The 21,584-nt window shown below is 36.8% G+C and overlaps 2 protein-coding genes across 2 annotated transcripts in view; one reads left to right on the forward strand and one right to left on the reverse strand.

The window, feature by feature from the left end:
• Nucleotides 1-15,623, forward strand: part of POC5 (POC5 centriolar protein) — a 22,490-nt gene extending 6,867 nt beyond the window's left edge. The window contains 9 exon segments of the mRNA XM_010295724.1: nt 2,976-3,172; nt 3,562-3,738; nt 6,470-6,574; nt 7,883-8,062; nt 9,172-9,334; nt 12,697-12,815; nt 13,617-13,730; nt 14,613-14,789; nt 15,452-15,623. Coding sequence (XP_010294026.1) covers nt 2,976-3,172; nt 3,562-3,738; nt 6,470-6,574; nt 7,883-8,062; nt 9,172-9,334; nt 12,697-12,815; nt 13,617-13,730; nt 14,613-14,789; nt 15,452-15,601 — 1,382 coding nt within the window. The 3' untranslated portion in view covers nt 15,602-15,623.
• Nucleotides 15,624-17,184: 1,561 nt separating this feature from the next.
• Nucleotides 17,185-21,584, reverse strand: part of ANKDD1B (ankyrin repeat and death domain containing 1B) — a gene marked incomplete at its 5' end in the record, with an annotated part of 15,296 nt that continues 10,896 nt past the window's right edge. The window contains 3 exons of the mRNA XM_010295735.1: nt 17,185-17,243; nt 17,569-17,700; nt 18,419-18,617. Coding sequence (XP_010294037.1) covers nt 17,185-17,243; nt 17,569-17,700; nt 18,419-18,617 — 390 coding nt within the window. The remainder of the gene's footprint in view (nt 17,244-17,568; nt 17,701-18,418; nt 18,618-21,584) is intronic.

Here is a 21,584-nt window from a genome sequence, read left to right on the forward strand (position 1 = left end):
AGTTCTAATGCTGTTGTTTGGATAGTGTTCTATAAATTTGTAAAACAAAATGCATGTCTGTGCTGGGTATAGAGTTAATACCTAAAACTTTGGTCTTTTGCAGAATTTCTCAAGCTTGCAGTGTTTGTTACCATTCTCCATGTCATGTTGGTATTGAAACCAGCAGTTTCCAATGCCATGTGCTGCCTTCTGAAATGAAGTTCTGTTTGTGGAGTATTCTTTGGTCTGACGTTTTCACTTTCTTCTCAGATTTTTGAAACTGAAGTGAATGTTTCCATTATGACAGTAGGAGTCTAATTAGTGGTAATCTCTGTCTGTTGCAGTAAATTTAATGATATATAATATCTTCACTAAAAGCTTGCAGTCAAATAAGAAAAATAATTGGAATAGAACATGCTGTACTATTCAATTCAATGTCCAAATGCTTTTAAACTTTGAAATCTAAAACTTAATTTCCTGTTCCTGTTACCAGTTTAGTTGATTGATTTTGAAAATGACTAAGACTGGAACAGTAAATTATTTGTCGCAAAGATGTGTAATGATGACTCATACCCAAACAGTGGGAAAATTCCTTAGCTTCAGGCTACCACTCCTGGTACTGATCTAGTAAACTTCTGAGAAGAATAATTTAAAAAATTATACTTTTTAGCAGATTGCTACCCTCAGCTTTGGCCTGGTAACAGATCATGTGCAAGAACAGTCTGTCAGAGCTTATTTACTTAATAAAAGCAGAAAAAGTCAGATGCTAGAGGAACACAGTAAAAAAACAAAGCAGTAGTATTGGGATAATATAAATCTGGCAAAACAGCTAATTTGACTACCTCTGCTATAAACAAGAATATGGTCTAGAGATTTGTCAGAATAAATGCATGTGGGGATTATTTAATGAAGTACATTTTTATACTTTATCATATCCAAATAGTCCTATGCCCTAAGGTACCTTAGTGCACTGTAACTGAATGGCATCATGTAATGCAGTGGAAGGAATAGAGGTTACAGAAGGAGAGCATTGGGAATAAGAATGAAATTAATAACTAGAACATTATTGCAGTACTTGAAGGCCAAGATAAATTCCATGAGATGATGATACAAACATGTAACAGATACACTCAGTGGATTCAGTGAAAGATACATCCTATGATAAATGAGAAAAATGGAAGCTGAGTTAGCATAATCTGTACATAGGGCAGATAATAAAAGTTTAAAAATAAAAACAAACTGTCATGCATTTTACAGCAGCGTCACAATTGAAGGAAGAACAAAGTGACGTGCAAGAATGGGAACAAGTGGTGAAGGACAGAACTGGGAATACTTAACAATAACAGTGTCAAATGTTTTATATTGTCAAAGGCCAGCCAGATTCTTCATCACTGAAATTAGATGTATTTCAAGTAGTCTGGGTCATCTGTCTAACATGTCATATTTTTTGAGATCTTTTCAAGCAATGACTATTCAAATTCTGCCATTAGCTAAGCCATACTTCTTTCATTTGCAGGAGAAACAATGACAAAAAGCTAGAGCCTGATCTTAATATACTGGTGTGATATGGAATAATTTGTTTATGGTCTTCTGCTTATGTAATGGGGTAGGGAAGTTAGTCTAGAGAACCGACATGTTAGATTGGGCTTCTTTAGCTCAAGCTGATTGTAATTTTATGATGTGTAGTTCTATATGACCTTGGGAGAAACACCAAAAAGCGGTTGTAACTGCCTCTGCATCGCATTTCTTCCTTATCTCCATCTTGTTTTGGAGCATAAGTGTAATAGTTGCAATTCAACCTACTTGATGGGCCAGAGTATTAGCCAGACAGCTCTTCTCACTTCCTTTGGACAGGAGACCGAACGGTGATAGTGACTGTAAAAGAGTGTCAACCTTCAGGCTCGGCCTTGAATAAACTAGAAACATACATTTCCAGTGTCCACTGAAAATACTGCTTTGTGACAAACAGTTACATTTATCCCTGCATGCTTGTACCAAAAAATAGTGCCCATCCACTATGAAACCAATTGTACAGACAATCTTTGTTTTCAGAAATGAAGACTAAAATATTGGAGGCTTCCTCTCTCCATTTATGAAGGGAGGAGAGTATTCTTTTGAAGTTGTCCTGATTGTTGTTAATGCCAGGAATATGCGAAACCCTCTTTCCAAATTTTTTTATTCAGCTGTCAAGTCAAATAGCAAATTTTCTGTAAGGAGTAACTAAATATGAAACACTGTTTAATTTCCTATGTTTACTTAAGTATTAACTTCTTTATTCTTAGATAATTTTTTTTCTTCCCATCAGCTGGAACTGAAACATATGCCCATTAGGTTCTGGGCATGGATTAATTTTTATTGCAGTGGTAGTTAGCCACACCACCTGAATGTGAAGCCTTATTGTGTAAGACATTACATAAATTCATAGCAGAGATTTCCTTTCTCAAAGAGTTTAAAATCTAATTAGATGAGCAAATTAAATTAAAGGCTGTAAAGAAAATGGATACAGGTACATACCAACATTGAAATATGCCCACAGGTTGTGTTGCAAATGCAAAAAGGGAAGGCCCCTGACTCAGGAATTTACAGTCTCATCAAGGAAAATGGCAGAAGTTTTTAGATTTTTGACTGGAGATGATAACTGACAAGAATTCTTTACTGAGATGCTTTTTGTTTCTGTCAGTGCTGGTTTTTTGGTACTTGCTGTGAGCACCCTCTTTAACATGAAGTGACATTAAAAGATTTTGCACTTTAAGGGAGGAGTAGTTTTGATTTGACTAATGTTACAATATGACTATTGGTTGAAATATACTTGTATCTTGGAGGCATATATTTGAATTCGTTTGTTTGTTTTACATGGGGAAAGGAGGTTTCTGATGACGTAAATATTTTGGGCTTTGGGTGGGATTTTTTTAATGCCTGGCTTCTGATTTCCATCCAGACTGCAGACCAGTTAGCCTTTCCAGAGTATCAATCTTTAATCACTGTTTCATTTTTAGTCTTAATATCTGTGAAGGAGGCTTCTGAGGCCAATATGGAAAGACTTTGCCCTGTTCTTGCAGAAGAGACTTCTTCACAAGGGTCCACACATGGTCCAAGAGAAATCCATGAAACCACAGGAACTGAGTTAACTTTACCTGATGAAAAAGTAACTCAAATAGAAAACATACTTGATCTCTGGAGTGGAAGCCTTAAGGTATTTATTTTCCATGGAATCCTTAAAAATCTTATACAGATGTTACTGTGTTGTAGAATAAGTGAAAGTGCAGGAAAGTTGCAGTGTGATTACACTGGGAAATGGTGCTTTTCTTATTGATTGTGGTTGCTGTTGTGTATTGTATATAAGCACTACAATATTTTGTTTCAAGAACTTTGGAATAACTTTTTGCATTGGGGATGTTCAATTATTATCATGCAATAGTTCATTATGTCTGATAATATTGATAGATATAAACAGCCTACGTAATGAAGGCATCACTGTAAATATTCGTGTCTTCTTAATTGCTAAGTGTTTTAAGATTAAAAGATTAGGGAGGAGGGAATAATTTTACTAATTGCACTACTGTCATACCTTTAACTTTTCAGACGAATGTTCTGACTGAACTGAGAAAATGGAAGCTTAGTTTGATTGAACATCACAACCTTCAAATGAGACAAGAAAAAGAGAAACACACTGCACACGTGAGACAATTGAGCAATGAGATGGAAAACCTGAAGGAGTTACTACATACTTATGAAATATCTATTGGCAGAAAAGATGAGGTAGTAGTTCAATTTCATAACTCAACAGTTCCTCTCTTTTTAAAAATATCCACACTGAATTTTTGAGTCCATCTCTGAGTAACAAAATTCTTCTTGCAGCAAGTAACATAGAGAAGTAAAATAATATATTTATACTGTATAATAGAAAAAGAATAATTGTTTCTAATGACATTGTCCATACTAACAGTGGAAATCTAATGTGTTGTATATGCATATTTTGTATTGTCTGCTTATTAAATCTAGGGTCTGTTGTTGTTCCTTATTTCTTCCATGAAGGTCACACTGGCTTAGATAGGTCTGTTAGCTCTTACACTTTAAAAGCCTTTAGTTTTTCAATGATTAGATTTGTTTTCTTGAATTTTAAATGAGCATCAGTGTCGTAAATGTTAAAGGAGTCCTAAGTAAATAATCTTATTTTAGGATTCTTAGGAACCGCACATTTGTGCAAATTGTTAGGTTTGTACATTTGAGGTCTCCAAGTTACACTTTTCTGCTATCAACAATGTCAATAAGTTCAAAATTAACTAGAATTGTGGAAATTGATATAAAATTTTGGCAGCCCTACAATCACATAATGTAATTGAATCCTTCTATTGCTATCCTGAATTGTTAACTTTCTACTTGAGAACACTTAATGGAGTTCATTTTTTTAATTCTTATTTACCTTTATTTTAAAAATTCCTATTGAGGAAGTTAAAATATGGAAGAAGGCGATGTTTTGTGTCCATTTGGAAACCAGTCTAATCTTACAGACCAAGCAAATACAAATTTTGTAACATCACAAGAACAGGATTGGTGTAATATCATTTAACTACTACATTTGTGCAGAACCACAGTTACTTCAGTGTATACCATTTAAACATATCTAACTCTGTTGGGTATCACTGTATGTCACTCATGTTTAATACACTATAATTCTCCATGCTACATTGAAAGCAGTATTTTTTTCTACTACCAAAGAAATTAATTCTTCAGCCAGTTTCATAGTTCTGTTTCCAAAAAAAGTTCTTTTTAACAGAAAATTATTTGACTTACCGGTAGGTGGCAGTGCTTCCATGTATCACAGCAAGTTTTGAGCCATACGGTGTATTCTGACATTGGCAGTCAATCAAAATATTATGAATACTGTATATTCCTATTTTCACACTGGAAACCTCACAAATGTTTTTTAACAGCAAAAGTATGCCAAATAACAAACATGTATTTAGGCTAAGACTTCTAGTGTGTATTAACAGGTACACAGCATCTAAAGTTGATATTTTATGTTAGTGTAGGACACTTTTGTTGAAAAAGTAATTAATTATATTTATTACCTTTGCTTTCTATTTTCTTATTGATTTGTTGACAATTTATGCTAATGTACTTCTAATTTTAGATAGTCATTGTTAATTATATAGCAGATACTATTCAGTTATTCTGAAACTGCACAAAGTTAGAATTAGTCATATGTAAGCAATGTAGCTTATACTAAATTTATTAAAATACAGTATTATGAAAACCTCATACTTAAAAACATAGACAGATCAGCTTGAAATTACTTCAAATGTATCAAATTGACCTTTATTTGTTTCTGACTTTGATACTTTGAACAATTTAAAGAAACCAAGCTTTTGCCTAGGAATATTTCATTAAACATTCTCAAGATTGACTGAAACAGTTTGCATGATATTCTGTACTGAAACAAAATAGGAGTTTTGCACTATTTGCTAAATAACCTTGTTGATTTAAGGGTAAATTTATTTTAGAGTATCATTCATTTAATTAATGTATGTTCAATAGTTATTGCATATAACATATGCAGTATAACAGATTAACACATATTAGCATATTAAATCATAAAATATTGTTCTTCACAGTCTTTATGCAGTAGTTATAGTAACTTTAAGTTCTTCCCAAGAGTCCCAACATTTATCAGTGTTGCCCATTGGAGCTGCTCAGATATGACTGGTGGCAGAAACTAGCTTAAGCAGTAGGAAAAAATATAGAGAAATACTCTGTGATTTGGTGTACCCAGTTTGCATCATGCCTGGCCTAATTTTTAATCTGGGAAACTCAGCTGTTTCTGTATACTAATTAAAACATATTTAGAGGTTGGTGGTAGAATTCCCCAAGTGCATTCTCTGTCTGGCAGGCAACCTTGCCTCTCAAATGTTTTGATTGCTGTAAACCTATATGATATCTTTCATGAGATCTTTTAGAAGAGAATAACCATTTTTAATACAATTTTTCTAGTTCTTAGCAACTCTTTAGCTTGTTTATTCTGTTCAGAAAATTGAATAAGCTTTCTGCAGATAAATAGTTTCTTTACACTGCAGTTAATTAATAATGCACTAAAGCAGACTTTTAATATAAATGTTCCTGATCTATCAAAATTGTCTTAGCAAGTAAGTGATTATTCTGATCTTATGCTACAGTAACATTTAATTATTAGAAAGTAGCACAGAAGCCTGCAGATGTAGGATGAAAAAACAATTCAGTTGAACTTTTCCTAAAACTATACGGTCACAGTGTTTAAGTGCCGCAGATTGAGTGTTGAAGCCACAGGAATTTTATTCCTGATTTGAACGCTGATTATTGTTTCCTGCTTGATTAGGCTAAGGGGGAGATTTAGTAGAAAGCATCTGTTAGAAGCAAATGCTTTAATTGAAAAATAACTGATGCATAAAGTACATTCTGTTTGACTTTACAAAGATCATGGCTATTGAAACAGCATTAATAAATATTTTTGCAGGTTATTACTAATTTGACCCAAGCATTAGAGAGGCAAAAGGAGAGAGTAGAGTTGATGAGAAAGTTTACACTGTGGCGGATTCAGCATGTTAAAGCCAAACAAGAGGTATGTACACAAAATAAAAATGCAATGCAAATGAAACCTCTGAACTCAAAAGGGTCAGAGTTGCTGGAGTTCCTGCTACAGCTTGAAGAAAAGACAGTGTTTATATTTTGATGTGTTTGACAATGTCAAATAAGAGTTTGAAAACATCAATTCTAAAAATAACACTGCTGTCGGAATACTTTTTGGCATGGGGGTTGGAAATCAAACCTATACTTGTCTTATATTGCTCCAGTTACTGTGATCAGCTGAGAACAAATCACCATAGTTTACAGTATCTGCGTTTTGAAGTAGGTGCCAAGGGAATCTCTACCTAAATTTGAAACACATTACATTTGAACAGTCATATGATACAGTGTCACATTTTTGGGAAAGCCACTATCACAATTAAAACTTCAGCTGCCCTCTTTTCTACATGTTGCCAAAACTTGAAATAGCTAAGACCTAGTTGCACACAAAATGTTGGGCATTGCATCAGGCATCTAACAGTCTACTCAGTGAGGTATGACAGAAAAGAAGGATCCCATGTCAAAACTGCAAACCTTTCCCATTTCCAGGTTGTTAAAAAGGAGAAGCTGTATGCAGAACCTTTGTTCATTGGTACAGATTCCTGTCTAGACTCAAGTTCATTGACGCTATCCAAAACCCTGCTGATTTGCAGAGAGGTTTAACCTTTTCTTTTTTCCTTCCCTTCCATCTTAGAATTTACTAATAATTTGTAGTCTGGTTTTTACTCGGCTCTTTTTGTTTTTTTTTTAATTAATTTCTGAAAAAAATAACTTAATGCTAAAATACATTGGCTGGTGACTATTTTGAAAAAGCATGGAATAATAGAATTGCCTTAAAGGACTTTTTAAAGCATCCTGAAGTTTTAATTTATTAAAAAGATAGGTGCTTTATGCTAATCATCTGCAAACTTTGAAACTGCAGATTTTATATGGTTCCTGCAGTGAATCAAAATGTTCCACCCACTAAATGGCTTCACACATGCATGGTTACGCTATGTATGTGAGTTTATTGTTTAACTGTCATTAAACTAAGAGTAAAAACACTGTTTTGTGTAACCTAGGAATTCACAAATATGGTTTCTCATACTGGGGACAGTAATGCTCCGTGACATGTGCAGGAAGAAACATTGAGCTGCAGATGCTATGTTGTGTATCACTTCACTGTGCCACTTGTAACTCAGTTTAGGTGTTCCTACTGTGGTTTATGTAATAAGTTGTAAAACAATTATTCACACTCTATTGAGTACTTAAATTTTTAGGAAATGTCAGTTTACATATGATGTGGCTATATTTGTTTCCTAAGGAATATGCAAATAGAATAGCAGACAAACAATTCCAGACAGCTTTGATGAAGAAAGTATGGACAGCATGGCGCTCTCTTAGTGAAGAAAAATGGAAAGAAAAAGTTGCAAAAGCCTGTCAGTTAAGGGCAGAAGATGTCTGTGTTCAGCTCACCAATGATTATGAAGCCAAAATTGCAGAGGTAAAACAAGGTTTCTTTTTTCAAGCTTTCTGTCCTTCAATCCCTCACTTCCCATCCCTCTAAGATAACTGTTTCTCAGCAAACTTGAAAAACAGGAGGACTTACCAACAGAACAGAGATCCTAAGTACACAAGAAGATTTGAGGAGGTCTGAGATCTCTATTATGGTTTTTTCCCCCTGCATCTGATATAAAGTGTTGCTGATCTGCATGCAAAGGTGAAGTAAATTGGAATTCCTGAAAGTAGACAAATCTCTGTTTTCCCACCAGTAGGGTTGTTATTTGTTTTCTAAGAGTACGCTATTAATACTGGCTATGCATTTTGAGGTCTTACTGAAGAAGGCAGTGGAAATAGAAGACCATTATTATTATGAATGATCATGATGAGTACAATATTTTTTCCTCGAACAGCTACACTGTTAAAGGCTGAATTTAAATTTGGTTTTGCCTTCAACTTACCAATTAAACTTGTTAAAAAATTTTCAGAGCTTAAGGTGAAGTTATCAATGTATGCATTGGTGCAGAGTAAGTAAATAAAGTTTTAAAATACACATTTTAAAAGCTTTGTATTTTACCAAGAAATTAAACCTAGAATTCTAAGAACAGGCTTACCAAATCTGGCTTACCAGCACAAAAACAGCAAGTAGTGAGTTACAAAGGTAACTTGGTCTGTCTCTTCTCAACATTTTCAGTTTTTTACAGTAGCTAGAAAAGATACATTGCTGATGACAACTCACACCATGCTTAAATACTTTTCTGGGAACACTTACTGTTCTGTTGGGCAAATCCATGTTCCTGTGGAAATCTAGCTTGTGCCAGATGCCTAACTTCTAAAAGACAAAAACTTGAGAGATAACTTTCTGCCTAATTGGTTAGGTAGGGTCTGACAGTCCTTTTGAATACACTCTTGTCTTTGGTGTGCTCTAGTACAAATAATGTGCTGTAGTAGAAAGAAATGACAAGTAGCTGTTCATCTGTGGTGAACCAGAGAGTTTTGAACTGAAAATACATGTCTTTGTAAACACAGTAAGTGACTTGTAATGCTAATTGAGGAATGTGTTTGTAGTTTGATTCAGAAGTACAAGACAGCTGTTTCCTTATTCTCTTGTAGCTAACTGCTACTTTGGAACAGACAAAAGCTGAGATTCTGCGACTACACAGTGAAAGAGAACAATACGAAGACACTATGAAGAAAGCCTTTATGCGTGGTGTATGTGCTTTGAATCTGGAAGCAATGACCATGTTTCAGGGCAAGGACAGTAGGACAGATCCTGGTCAGTGTAAAAAGCAGCTCTAATCTGATAGTATGTGTGGGTTTTTGTTGGGGTTTTTTGTTTGTTTGTTTTAAAATATTCTCACTTTTGTCTTATTTAATATGAGGACTTGTGGCAATATAGAGTTTATCAGATTCTTATTGCTTTAAAAAGTACTGTTGAATATGTTGAGAAATACTCTGATGCTGAAAACTTTGTACTGCTCTAGTTGAAAGATGGAGCATGTTCTTTTCATCCCACCTTGCTGTGAGGGTGGTAACCTGCAGCTGAAGGCAGCACCAGAAGCCAGGGATGGCAAACTTCTTAAAATACTGTGGAAGATTACCCAGAATTCTGTCAGCACCCAGGTTATGGGAAGGGGTGAGGGGGAAATCCTGGAAAACCCTCTTCTGTTTTCTGGAATCTCACTGTGCAATGTGTCTGCTTTACCCAGGCAGCTCTCCCTTCTTTCTTAATCTTGCCTTTTAATACAAAAAGGGCAAGTAAATCTCACAGGTTCTGTATTTGGTTGGAGTTCTGTGCCAGAACAGGAAACACCAATGTAATTACATCAGCAGCACACTTGTAAAACTTGTGCAGCTACACGGGAAAGAGCTGCACACCCTTACTGATGTAATGAAATCACCCCCTCAGAGTAAGACAATCTATAGCAGTAGGAGCATAATTATGCTGGTGCAGCAGTCTACATTAAAGAGAAAATAGCTGTGCCAGCAGAAGTGTCACAGCTGTACATATGGCTTAACAACCAGCTGTACTGGCAGCAGTTGTTAATGGCCTTACACAAATAACTTGAACTGCTAAACTTAACCATCTCATACCAGAATTTTCTGAACTACTTCAGAGAAATTCCTCCCAAAAAATGTAGATATAAAGAGGAAAGAAAAACCTGAAGAAGGTTTAAGAGGATACTTACCTGAGCAGCTCTCAGAGCCTGTTAAACATATACGGTGTTTGTGAGGTTGCTTAGAAAACTAGAATATGGCATTGGCTAAGTGCAGTAGCTGCGGCTAATAAAAACATAGGTTCAGTATTTGCAGAAAGTCAAGAATGAATGATTTTTTTGAAGATACTATGTTTGGGAATAAAGTTACAGGGGATTGCCCAAGTACTTTATTTTTTATTGTGTTATAAATTAAGAACTCTCTATTGAAGCTTTATCTTATATTTGTTTGTTTATTGTTTTCCAAAAACATGCAACAAACAGTGAGTCTCCCAAATATTGATGGGTAACCGAGTGGTGTGAAATAGGAAAGCATTGTTTCTGTAAACCTGTAAAGAAGATGGTAAGTAGGAAGGAAATGAAGAAAACTGAGCTCTAGAGCTGCCATGACCAACTCCTGCAGTTCATGGACCAAATATTTTGCTTGATTTTTACTATGATACACAGGCACAGAAGCTAGAGATTTTGCTGTGCTGAACAATGCTGGGGTGCCTGTACCCAACTTTTTGGGTGCCCAGCATCATGCTTTTTAATTTCCTGTGGTCACTGTAGTCCTCATCAGGCTTCATAACATCTCACAGTCTCTGTTGTCCTTGGTCTCATGCCTGCCATCTTTTTCCACTGCCTCTTGCACCACCTTGTCCCGTGCCCCAGGTACACTATCACTTTCTTGCTACAGCCGGGCGGTGCTTTTAATGAAGTTAGGTACATAATTATTTAATATGGTTGTACAACAGTTTATTTGCATTATTTCTCAGGTATAACAGAACAGTAATGAGGATGTTGGGTGACTTCAAATATCAGATTAAATGATTATTGTGATGTGTTCTAGTCTTCTAATATGTGGACATTAAAACGTCCATGTGCCAGAGTCAGTGGTTACATATTTATATGAACGCTGCAGTGCCACCTACTGTCATTGGAAATAAAAGTGGAATTTGATCCCTTTACAGATTTATTACTATTAGGTTATTATAATGGCCATTTAATATACATACAATATACAAATAACATACATATAATGCACATTGTAATGTAGGTTATTAATAGTGTGCAAGTATCACAATCTTAATGGGACCGTAACAATTGGAGTCAATGTTGATGGTCTAAAATCTCTCTGATACTCTGATCCACTGGTCTCATTATTATTATTATTACTATTATTACTATTATTATTGTTGTTATTATTATTACTATTATTATTATTATTATACTTAGATTATTTTTAACCTCTATGTATTTAAAAGAACATTGAAGCCAAAAGAATTCATGGCTTTTTACTTAAAAATCGTAACATTGCTTTTTTAAGTAACATAGATCAATTCTCATTTTTCTGTAACTATGCATTGGTCCTGTCTGTGCTTAAGCTTAATGTGCGTTTACATACTTATGTATCTACAAAATGCATATTCTGGCATGCTTTCAACTTTCCCTCTGAAAATCTTTGAGTATTGCACCAATTTGAATTACCTCCTTATATTTTTCCTTCTCACTTCAAGGGAAAAAAACCACACACAAAAAACCCCCTTAAAAACCACAACTACCACATGGTGTCACTCTAGTCCCTGGAATGAGCAAAGTTCCCTTTTGCTAGCATCACTTGCCTCAGAAACAGGAGAGTAAATAAGAATACCTCTCTCTGCTTCCTTTAAGGAAGTTTGTATTCTAAAGGGAAAGATTGAAACTGCTTGGAAAAGATTTTGGACTTAGGTCTGCAGATCTAACCTCCCCAGGATGTCTGCATTGCAAGACAAAAGAATCCTGAATGGATTTTGCTCAAGCTCAGGCTTACCCAGCTGGTGGGGGGAGATGAGGGCTCTAGGGCACCCGTAGATCATCCCAGCTCTACAGCCACGTATGTGTGTATATAATGTCCAGCCATTGTATGTGGAGATGAGATGCTGCTAAGCATGATTTATGGCTCCTTGAAATTGCAGTATGTTTTCAGGAAAGTTAAAATAACATTTTGTTTTACTGACAGTGAGCCTCCTTAAGGATCTTATGCCCTTGAAGAAGTCCCATATGGTCTTTCTGTGTTTTGCTGCTCTCTGCCTGAACTGGATTTTGGCTTTTCACGTAAAAGCAGCTCTTGCACACTGGATTTAGTATTGGCAAGCACTATGGAGAACCTCAGTTCTTTGCACTACAAGTGTGTGACAAGTGCCATAGGCATGTTGAGGCATAATACAGAAATAAGCCCTTTGGAAAATACTGTTTCCAAGAGTTTGAAAAGAAGGGCCAAATGAAGGAAAGTTTTTATATAAATACACACACCTATAAAGAACAGGCTGATTCCTTTAATTAGATTATGCAGAAATCCCAAAGGAATAGTAAAATTTTTACTGTGACTTATCTCTTTTTTTCCCCCTTAGGGTTTGCTAGATTATGTGCTGATCGCATTACTTTGTGTTTCTAATAATAGATGTAGGAAGTAGGAGAAATGATAATGGTACCGTTGTTGCAGGAAGGCTACCTCCTTCGCAATATAATCCCCCCTCACCACCACCTCCACCAGCAACTGCTCTTCAGCTGGAAGACATGGTAAGTGTGTAGCTGGAACAGAACTGTATTTGCTAGTGACAAAAACGAACTTCCTCGGTTGGAGCTTTTTAAAGATAAATACCATAATCCATGAATTGAAGGAATTTGAAGACAGTCTAAGTGTGAAAAGAAACCTCAGGTACGTTCAGACTACCTTGTGTAAATAAAGTGACTGGGGCACAGCTGCTGTGATTTGCTTTACTTTAATGAAGCCCTGTTTTTTATTTTAGTGAAAATGCGTTAAACTAATGAAGACAAAGTCACTATAATAAGCAGAAGTTGCTCTCTAACGTTCTTTCTGGAAAAAAACTATAGAGTTTTTTGCAAAAAAACTAAGCTTAACATAATCCCAACAGAAGAAAAGCTGGCTTGACTTGAAGCTTCTTTTGCGAAAGTGTAACATGTATAGACACTGAGGGAACTCAGCTTATTGTCCTGTCATGTCAGCTTAGCCAGATCATTATCCAGTAGCCTGGATGTTCTGGACCTGCCCTTCATGCTGAAAACATTGCCGCTGTAAAACAATTTCACACTAGAGTACAGATTAGGACAGAGGATGTGCTTGCCTCTTCCTGATTTTTCATTCTACCAGTATCAAATGCTACTCATACTGTTTCTACAATTCTTAGACAAGTAGTTTTAAATTACCCAGAAGACAATAAAATTAGAGATAAAATATCTGCAAGAACTTAAATTTAAGGAGGGTAATTGGAATAATCAAAAAACTGGCTATCTGAAGAGTAAAATTGTGTTTTCTAGAAAGTTATACTCATTCTGTGTAAACTCTGGTTTCATTCACAGTTTTCTACCCACCTGGGTCATGCAAGCACTTCTCAGACCAGGCTAGATTCTGATTCTCCAGTAATCGTCAGTAGCACAGCTACAGGATCTGGTGTGGCGTCAACTCAAAAACTGGTAGCATCCTAAAATTAACTTTTTTATTGTTTAAGGCATAATCATAACTAATACTTGTTTGGGTATCATTATTTCTGCATTTTTTCAGAGCAACACAAATATGTAGTTGAGGAAACTGCCATAGAGTTTACATAGCTGTGTAAGGACATTAGCTTGCAAATGCTCATTTATGTTACAGAAACCCATTTATGTTAGGAGCAATTTTACATTATTTATAGAGGGGGATGTATGACAGAGTGAAGAATAGAGTGCACATAAACTTAAGTACAGCACAACAGGAACAATTGGTGTTTCCTGTGATACCATTTTGTTCTGGAAAGAATATGCTTTGCTTTAGCATCCCACTGTTTGAAATGTCTCTCATTCCCTCTTCTGTATTTGCTGCTAAACTGCCCTTTTTACTTTTCTTCACTGCCTTCTGCATTGCTCTTCTTTCCTTTTCCCATCGGATACAGTTTGCTACCAGCTGTCAGAGAAAGATGCCACATTTTACTACATGGAAGATTCTTCCTGTCTGCTATGTCACTGCTAAAAAGACTTTCCAGGGTGACAGAAGTGCCTGCAGCTGTCACTCCGAGTGTGGAGCCAGGGAGCAAAGCTAAGCTGTCCATGCTGCTTGATTTTTATCAAATTAGCCTTACTCCCCTCAGGATAGAATTCACTTTCTCAAAACACTATCTCATACTTCGAGTGAAAAAAGATGAAATAAACCAGATTGCAACTAGGTTGGGAAAATTCAGTCCTGTAATACCATAATTGGATTACCTGCAACATCCCATGTTCCATTTAGGCATGTGGCTGATAAAACTAAGGAGATACACTACAGGATTGTAAATACTATGTCTAGAATTTTTTACAAGCTAATACTTACTTTATTTGCAGCCCATGGCAAAAGTAATAACATCTGCTCAACAGAAAGCAGGAAGAACAATCACTGCTCGAATCACGGGCAGAGCTGATATGGGACAAAAAGCCAGAATTTGTGGTAGTTTAGCAGTGATGGGAGTTGCTCCACCCATGAGTTCAGTCATTGTTGAAAAACATCATCCAGTCACTCAGGTAAGTCAGAATTATGCTTGTAACACTGTTGTATTGCAACACATCTGGTGTGTAATAAATATGATAGTCCCAGGGGTATATTCCATGTACTCTTTCTGCAAATAAATGCCTGAGTGAAGACAATCAGGTTGAAGTATTTCTCTTGAATTAATCTGATGGGGGAGAGAGTTTACCTTGATTAAAAGCAGAATGACTACTGTTTGTTGCAGTAAGGTGGCTAGTTTCTTGGGCAGAAAATTCGTTGTTGTTAAATGCAAACCTTTTCGTTTCAGAGACAAGAAACCTTTCAGAGACTTCCTCATAGCAAATACTGAATATCAAAAGGAATGTTGGCATGATTAAATTAGCACTACATTGGAAAATTCTGAACAATTTGGTAAAAAAACTAAGCAAACCAACTTTGAAGTAAGATTGAGGTGATAAAAGCTCAGGTTACCTAGTAAATTGGAAGTGTAGCACTTTATGTTCTGAAAAGTATATTAGAGATAAGGAAGGAAGAAAATTACCCAGTCTGTTACCCCCCTCCCCCTTTTTTTTTTGAGATGTGTATTTCAGCTTACTGGATTGCAAATCTTTCTGTTTAAACTACAGCTCACTCAGAGCTATCTTAATGAGATTTTTTGTTTCCGTTAAGTGTTATGATATATCTGATTACTTTTCAGCAAACCATATCCCAAGCTACAGCTGCTAAATATCCTCGAACTGTACTCCATTCTTCTGGTTCTACCACTGGGAGACCTGCAGGACAAGTTGGGCGAATGCTTCAGGGCCAAACTCATACCAGTGTTCAGTCAATAAAAGTGGTTGACTGAGCGACTGTCTGTCTCACTGGTGGGGGTTTTTATCAAGGTACAATTTAAACCTCTTCCCAGTCTTTCCAGATTTGATGTAGCAAGGCCTAAAGTATGTATCATGTTTCTACTCTTTTCTAAAAAAAAAAAAAAAAAAATTTAAACTAAAAGTGCTTTTATAGTAAACATTTGGAGAGGAAAATGGAACTTGAAATGCTGTTCTACGTCCAAACTATTTGAGAACTTATTTTATTAAGATAAACACTTTTTATTTAAGGAATCTTTTGCACACTTAAATAAAGGATAGAATGTGATTTTTGACTGAATTTCTTTACTTAGTTCCAACATTACTAACATCTACTTTCAAGTGAAAGTGAAATTTATTTTTGTTACATACACTTTTAGTTGGTTGTGCAACTAAGTGTACTTAACATGCATTTTAATTCTATCCTGCAGCAGCAGGATATTCTACTTAAATGAAGAATAGCAGGTGGTAGCCTTCACACCCAGGGTGCTAATGTTGCAGAACTTGATGCATGCCTGTCAGGATCTAAGGATTTGTGATCTTAGATCCCTAATTCCAAAACCGGAAGATTTACCAGTCTGTTCTTCATATTCCTGTGATGCTCTGCAGCCATGTCAAGAGGGCAGTTAGGCAAAAGACTTCAGACTAAGGTACAGATCATCATCTTTTTAGTACAAACGATAAGATTCAGGACAAAATAATGCTAGCTATATGTAGACAGACAAGGCAATTCAGTTCTTCCATTACATGATAAAACTATTGCTATTTTGTTATAGACTATAAAAATAGACATTTTACATAATTTTTCAGATATGAAATATATTCAATAGTGAGAAAACCTTTAAATATGTTCAGCAAGACACTACCAAATATTAATTCAAAATATGAAGAAGACCTGTTAAGTATGAAATATCAAATGTTCTTTTTTGACTTATACAAGGTTATGCCATGATGGAAAATTCTGTAGCCAGACACACATGGTTTTAGACATGACATTTTTGTCTATTTTCACTACATAAATCAAACGCCGAAGAAGAAAGACTTGTTCTAATCCTAGCGCTAATTAAACAAGAGAAAAGCCCTCTTTAGACAGGAACACTATAATCCTAGCAAGATTTTATAAAACCCTGAATCCCAAATGAGGCCAGGTGCCAACCTTTTTCTGGAAGTGTTAATTTATACACGTAATTTTCACTTACTAAGTTTAATTTCTTTCAGGTAGAAAACTTCTCATTTGCATTTCATGTCAAACACAAAGTAGCTTAATTTGCAGTTCCATTACAGAACTAGCGTATCAATGTTAAGCCAGATGTAGAAATTGTAGGGGGGTGGTTCTTGCTTAGCAGTATAGTCATAGATTACCAGCCAGCCATTCACTCTTAAATTCTTTAAATCATTGTATAGCAAGCATATGAGAAAGAACTAACAAATATTTCAGATGTGCAAATTCTTCTGGCTTGGAAAAAGTCATAGACTTGAAAATAGGTTTTTGTTTCCAGAAAAGAAATTATTTGTATTTGAAAGTCACTTTCCATCTGGCATGTAATTCTATCATATATGCCATGTTTTATTGATGAACTCATGAAATTGCACATTTTCTGGAGTCGATGTCAGTGCTACTTGCAGCTCTGATCTTCTCTGTAAAGTAAGAGGAGAAAATGCTCGCTTGAACTGCTCTGCTTTTTACAAGTTCAGGCTAATCTAAGTGAAGGATGGGTGAACACATTTCAACTGTGGTTGCAGGAGAAAGGGAGGGGAAAGCAAAGTTAGCACAAATCTTCCTTTAGAAATCTCAAGTCTCACTTAAACGCTCTTCAAGCAACCTCACCCTCCAGCAAGGGCAGATTCCCAGAAAGGAAGAGAGTGTCTTCCAGCTCCACCATAGTCACGCCTTCCCAGCACCAGCAGGCACCTCAGCACTGCACTGCAGTCTCACAGAGGACAGTGTGAGACAACAACTTACCAGCTAAAGACTGAAATCCTGCTTCCACCAAGTCTTCATATATATGCTTGACAGGATTCTGATGAGCCAGCAATATACCATGTAACCAGATGAGCAACATTCTGTTTCCATGTTCCTTATAACTTTTTTCCCCTATGCAATACAGAAAGCATTTGTCTGTTCCATATGCTGGAAACAGTGTATTTTGTGCTTTTAGAGTCCCAAGAGGTTTTAAAACCTACTCATTTACTCTTACTTCCTTTCTCACCTCGAAGCAAAATGGAGACTGAGACTTATAAAGGTTTAAAAAAAAAAAAAAAAACAAAAAAGTTTTATTTTAAGGCTTCCGTAAAGGGCAGAGGAGGATTTTAATACTACTTAAAATTAATTTGTTCCTTTTTTTTTCTTCAACATGTGGCAATAAATATACCCTGTAGTAGTAGTAAACAAGTATAATGCATATTATAGAAATATTGCTTTCCCAGCACTTAGGATGCCAGAAACTGCTGTTTCATGGTAGCTGTGAAGACAGAGCATGAACAAGGTCTTCCTGTGTCACAAAGTTCCCCAGGCCCTCACTTGCAGTGTGACCGGCTCTTAAGACCCTTCTGTTCTGCTCACTGCTCCTGTTTTTGATTCCCAGAGATGAAGTTTCCTTCAGGCCAAGAAGGAGAACAGAAGAGGCCTGTACTTCTACAGCACCTCTTCCCAGGACCCAGGGATGAGGCTTGTGTCCATTCACCACTCCTTTTGATAATTTGGATAAGAGCAGCATGGCCAGCGTGTATCTGTGATACATAATTTAAAAAGCAACTCTGCCTTGTGGTTTTTATAGCTTATATATTACATCTAGCCATGCAGATATTGTTACCTGTCCATTGTTCTTCAATAGCTTTAATTTGTTCATCTGTGAACTTCCAGAACAGGGCCAGTTTTTTCCATTCCTGGGGTTTTAACTGGTTGTATGCTAGATTCCAGAGGGAGGAACGGATTTGCTTGGTCTGTGTTCTGTGATCTTGTTTGAAGGACAAGCTGAAGTCTGGCCCATCATCACAATGAGCTAGATGTTCCTGAAAAAGAAAGCAGATGATAAATTCTGTAATGAAGCTGGGAACCTTTGCTTAGTGAGCCGTGAGCACTGTGTTCTGTACGGTCATATGTAGCTACCTGCAGGTGATTTGCTCAATGCAGGTAAAGGAGCTTGTGTTCAGCTGCTAGAGTTCTTTGGAAGATGTCTTAGCAAGGATGATGTAATTACAGTCTTAATAACAGAACAGAAACTAAGCCCTCCTTTGCGTATTGCTGTGTCTTGAGTTAAATGTAAAATAAACCACTTACTTTCTCTAGCACACTAGCAAGTACTAGGCCTACACTGCTGTGCTCCCTGGCTCTACTTCATATACCACATTTTGAACGTGGCTGGAATTCAGCCACGGTTCTTATTCTTTCCTCTTGCTTCTCAAAATGCTGATCTCCCTCTGTGAAGGGGCTATGCATGGCACTTGCTCAGGCTCTTCCCACCTCTGCCCCATCAGCTCCAATTGGCTGACATGGGGAGTACCCACATCACTTGATAGCAGTGTGAGCCACCGGGTTTAGCATGCAGAGCCCTGTTCAGCAAAGCGTCTACGCACTGGTAAGCACATGTGTTGAAACTGGATCTAGTTTTATTGCCTGAATAAGCAAAATCAGATTGATATCAAAACTGCAAGCATTTTACCCTCCAGATGAAAAGCGATGTTGCTACTGTATGAACAGCTCATCTGAAACAGGAGTGATGGTGTTGCCTCTTGTTTGGGCACCTCTGCAAAAGCCACACCTAGCAGTGATTTCAGCCCTAGCTGAGCGATGCCCAGGGAAGAGTCTCATTCCTAGTGCAAGTAAGCTCAAACTACTCTTCTATTTCATTTTGTTTATGCGCTAGTCCTGTTTCAAATCAGTCTCCAAAGTGAAAAATGTCTTCAGGAAGTTGATAGAAGGTTACAGAGCAGATACTAAGCAAAAAAGGAAATGGCAGCATAGCACATTTCAAAAGTGCTAAGCATAAAATACTCTATTCCAGATTAAATTCAGAAAAAATACGACAAGGTTATTTCCTAACCTTCTGAGAGTCTTGCAAGAAAAAAAAAAATCTCAGTTCAGTAACTAAGCATCATCATCATGTATGTTTGCTTCCATTCTTCTGGTGCAGACTTTATTTCATGCTTCCTGACACATCCAAAGTGATGTTTAAGGACTTTCAACAGGACAGTTTCAGGCTCTCCCTGGTTCAGTGTTTCTCTTCTGAGATTTAAAAAAAAAACCACACCAAAAAAAACCAAACAACAAAAAACACAAACAAGCAAACAAACAAAAACCCCTTTTTTCTCCTTTTGCAGCAGCACAGCTTCTCTTTGGTGCTGATTGTGTGTCTAGGTGATGGCAGGGACAGTTAACAGCAGCCCTCAAGAAGCAGTAAATAGAAAAAAGGGCAAACAGATTGAACAAGATGCTCTCACACACATTAGTATCATGTGCACTTCCTCACGGCAACATGACATTTCCTTTTGTAACCCATGCCTTGTCACAGATGATAAGTCAGCTGAATGTAACAAAAAGACAGTTCTTACAATAATGGTTCAAAACTCTGTAGCTTCCTCTCTGCTAACACCACCTGAACAACATCATATTCCATAAACTCCAAGATCTAAGCTGCTCCCAAAGGCTGTGCTCTTAGCTTCAGGTAATGGGATACAAACACTTATGTTTCTATTTCCCAACATCTGTGGAGCTCTTTCAGAAAACCATCTGTTTAAACATCTTTTCTTTTCCTCAGGCAATTCAGTAAACAATGCCAAGCGATTAGGAGCATTACTCGGCTCGCTGCTGTCAGACTTGTCATGTCTTCTCTGGCAACAGATGACTTCACTTCTCATTTTCCTTTAAGCCAAAAGAAACAATAACATACCTGACAACTCCAGCTGAACTGACACAAATCAAATATGCACCACAACATAGGGAGTTCGTGGAGGTTTTTTTCATTATAATTAATCTAGACCTGTGATTTATCAGCATAATGTCCTGCAACATTAAGTGTCACGGATTTGGACACACAGGGTCGGAGTGGGGTGGTAAAAGACTGGCTAAGTCATGAGTATGCTTACACTGCCCCAGGAGGCACTGGCTAACCTGGTACAACAAACACTCCCTTGCAGGACTCAGGAATGAGAACAAAGTTGCAGAGCTGTGTGGCAGCTCAGCAATGAGAGCTGACAGTCAAGTGAATTCCTTTCACCAGTCCTTTTGCCCCAGCTTGCTAGCTCTGGTGCTCACAGAATTACTTACTCTACATAAATAAAGTGTGCTAGCATCTTCCTTCTTGCAGGTTTTAGGGCAGATGCTACAAAAGATGTCTTTTAAGGCCTCACTAAGACCAGTCTGTGAACTGGTCTGTATTATAAGACCAGTCTGTTATACTGGTCTGTATTTTAAACTGTATTGTGTTAAACCCAACAAATTTAATCAATTCTCAGGGAGCCCACGTAAACCTATGGCTCCAAATAAGAAAAACTGAGCAAGCCAATACAAGACTGATTTACAGAGCATTTATATGCCCTAAAATGAACTTTCACCATCCTATGAGATTACCTCCCTTTCATCAAGTGTGTGGGTATAGCAGGTTCTTTGTGGCTCAATGCTACAACTGTCATTGATGGAATAAATAAACTTTCTCGGAATTCTAAATGGTCCCAGTTAGGACCCTGTGACATGAGACTGAATTTTCAAGACCTATCTGGGCTGGGGCTGAGCTTTAAGGCATATCTCTAGAATGGGCCTCACTAGCAGCCCAGCTCCAAATACTCCTTTGATTTTGAGGGGTACTAAGCTTAGCTTTTCTTGTCCAGACACTTACCACCTATAGAACATGTACAGATTTATAAGTGATGTGAGATAGTCAACGCAGGCCAAAATAATTGTCATCTACTCTTTAATACATCTGACACTTTCCCTTTAGGGAGGGCCATCTCTAAGCAGCCTATGTTTAAATAACAACTAGG

The sequence above is a fragment of the Phaethon lepturus genome, unplaced genomic scaffold (assembly GCF_000687285.1).
Source record: "Phaethon lepturus isolate BGI_N335 unplaced genomic scaffold, ASM68728v1 scaffold19060, whole genome shotgun sequence".
Taxonomy (NCBI): domain Eukaryota; kingdom Metazoa; phylum Chordata; class Aves; order Phaethontiformes; family Phaethontidae; genus Phaethon; species Phaethon lepturus.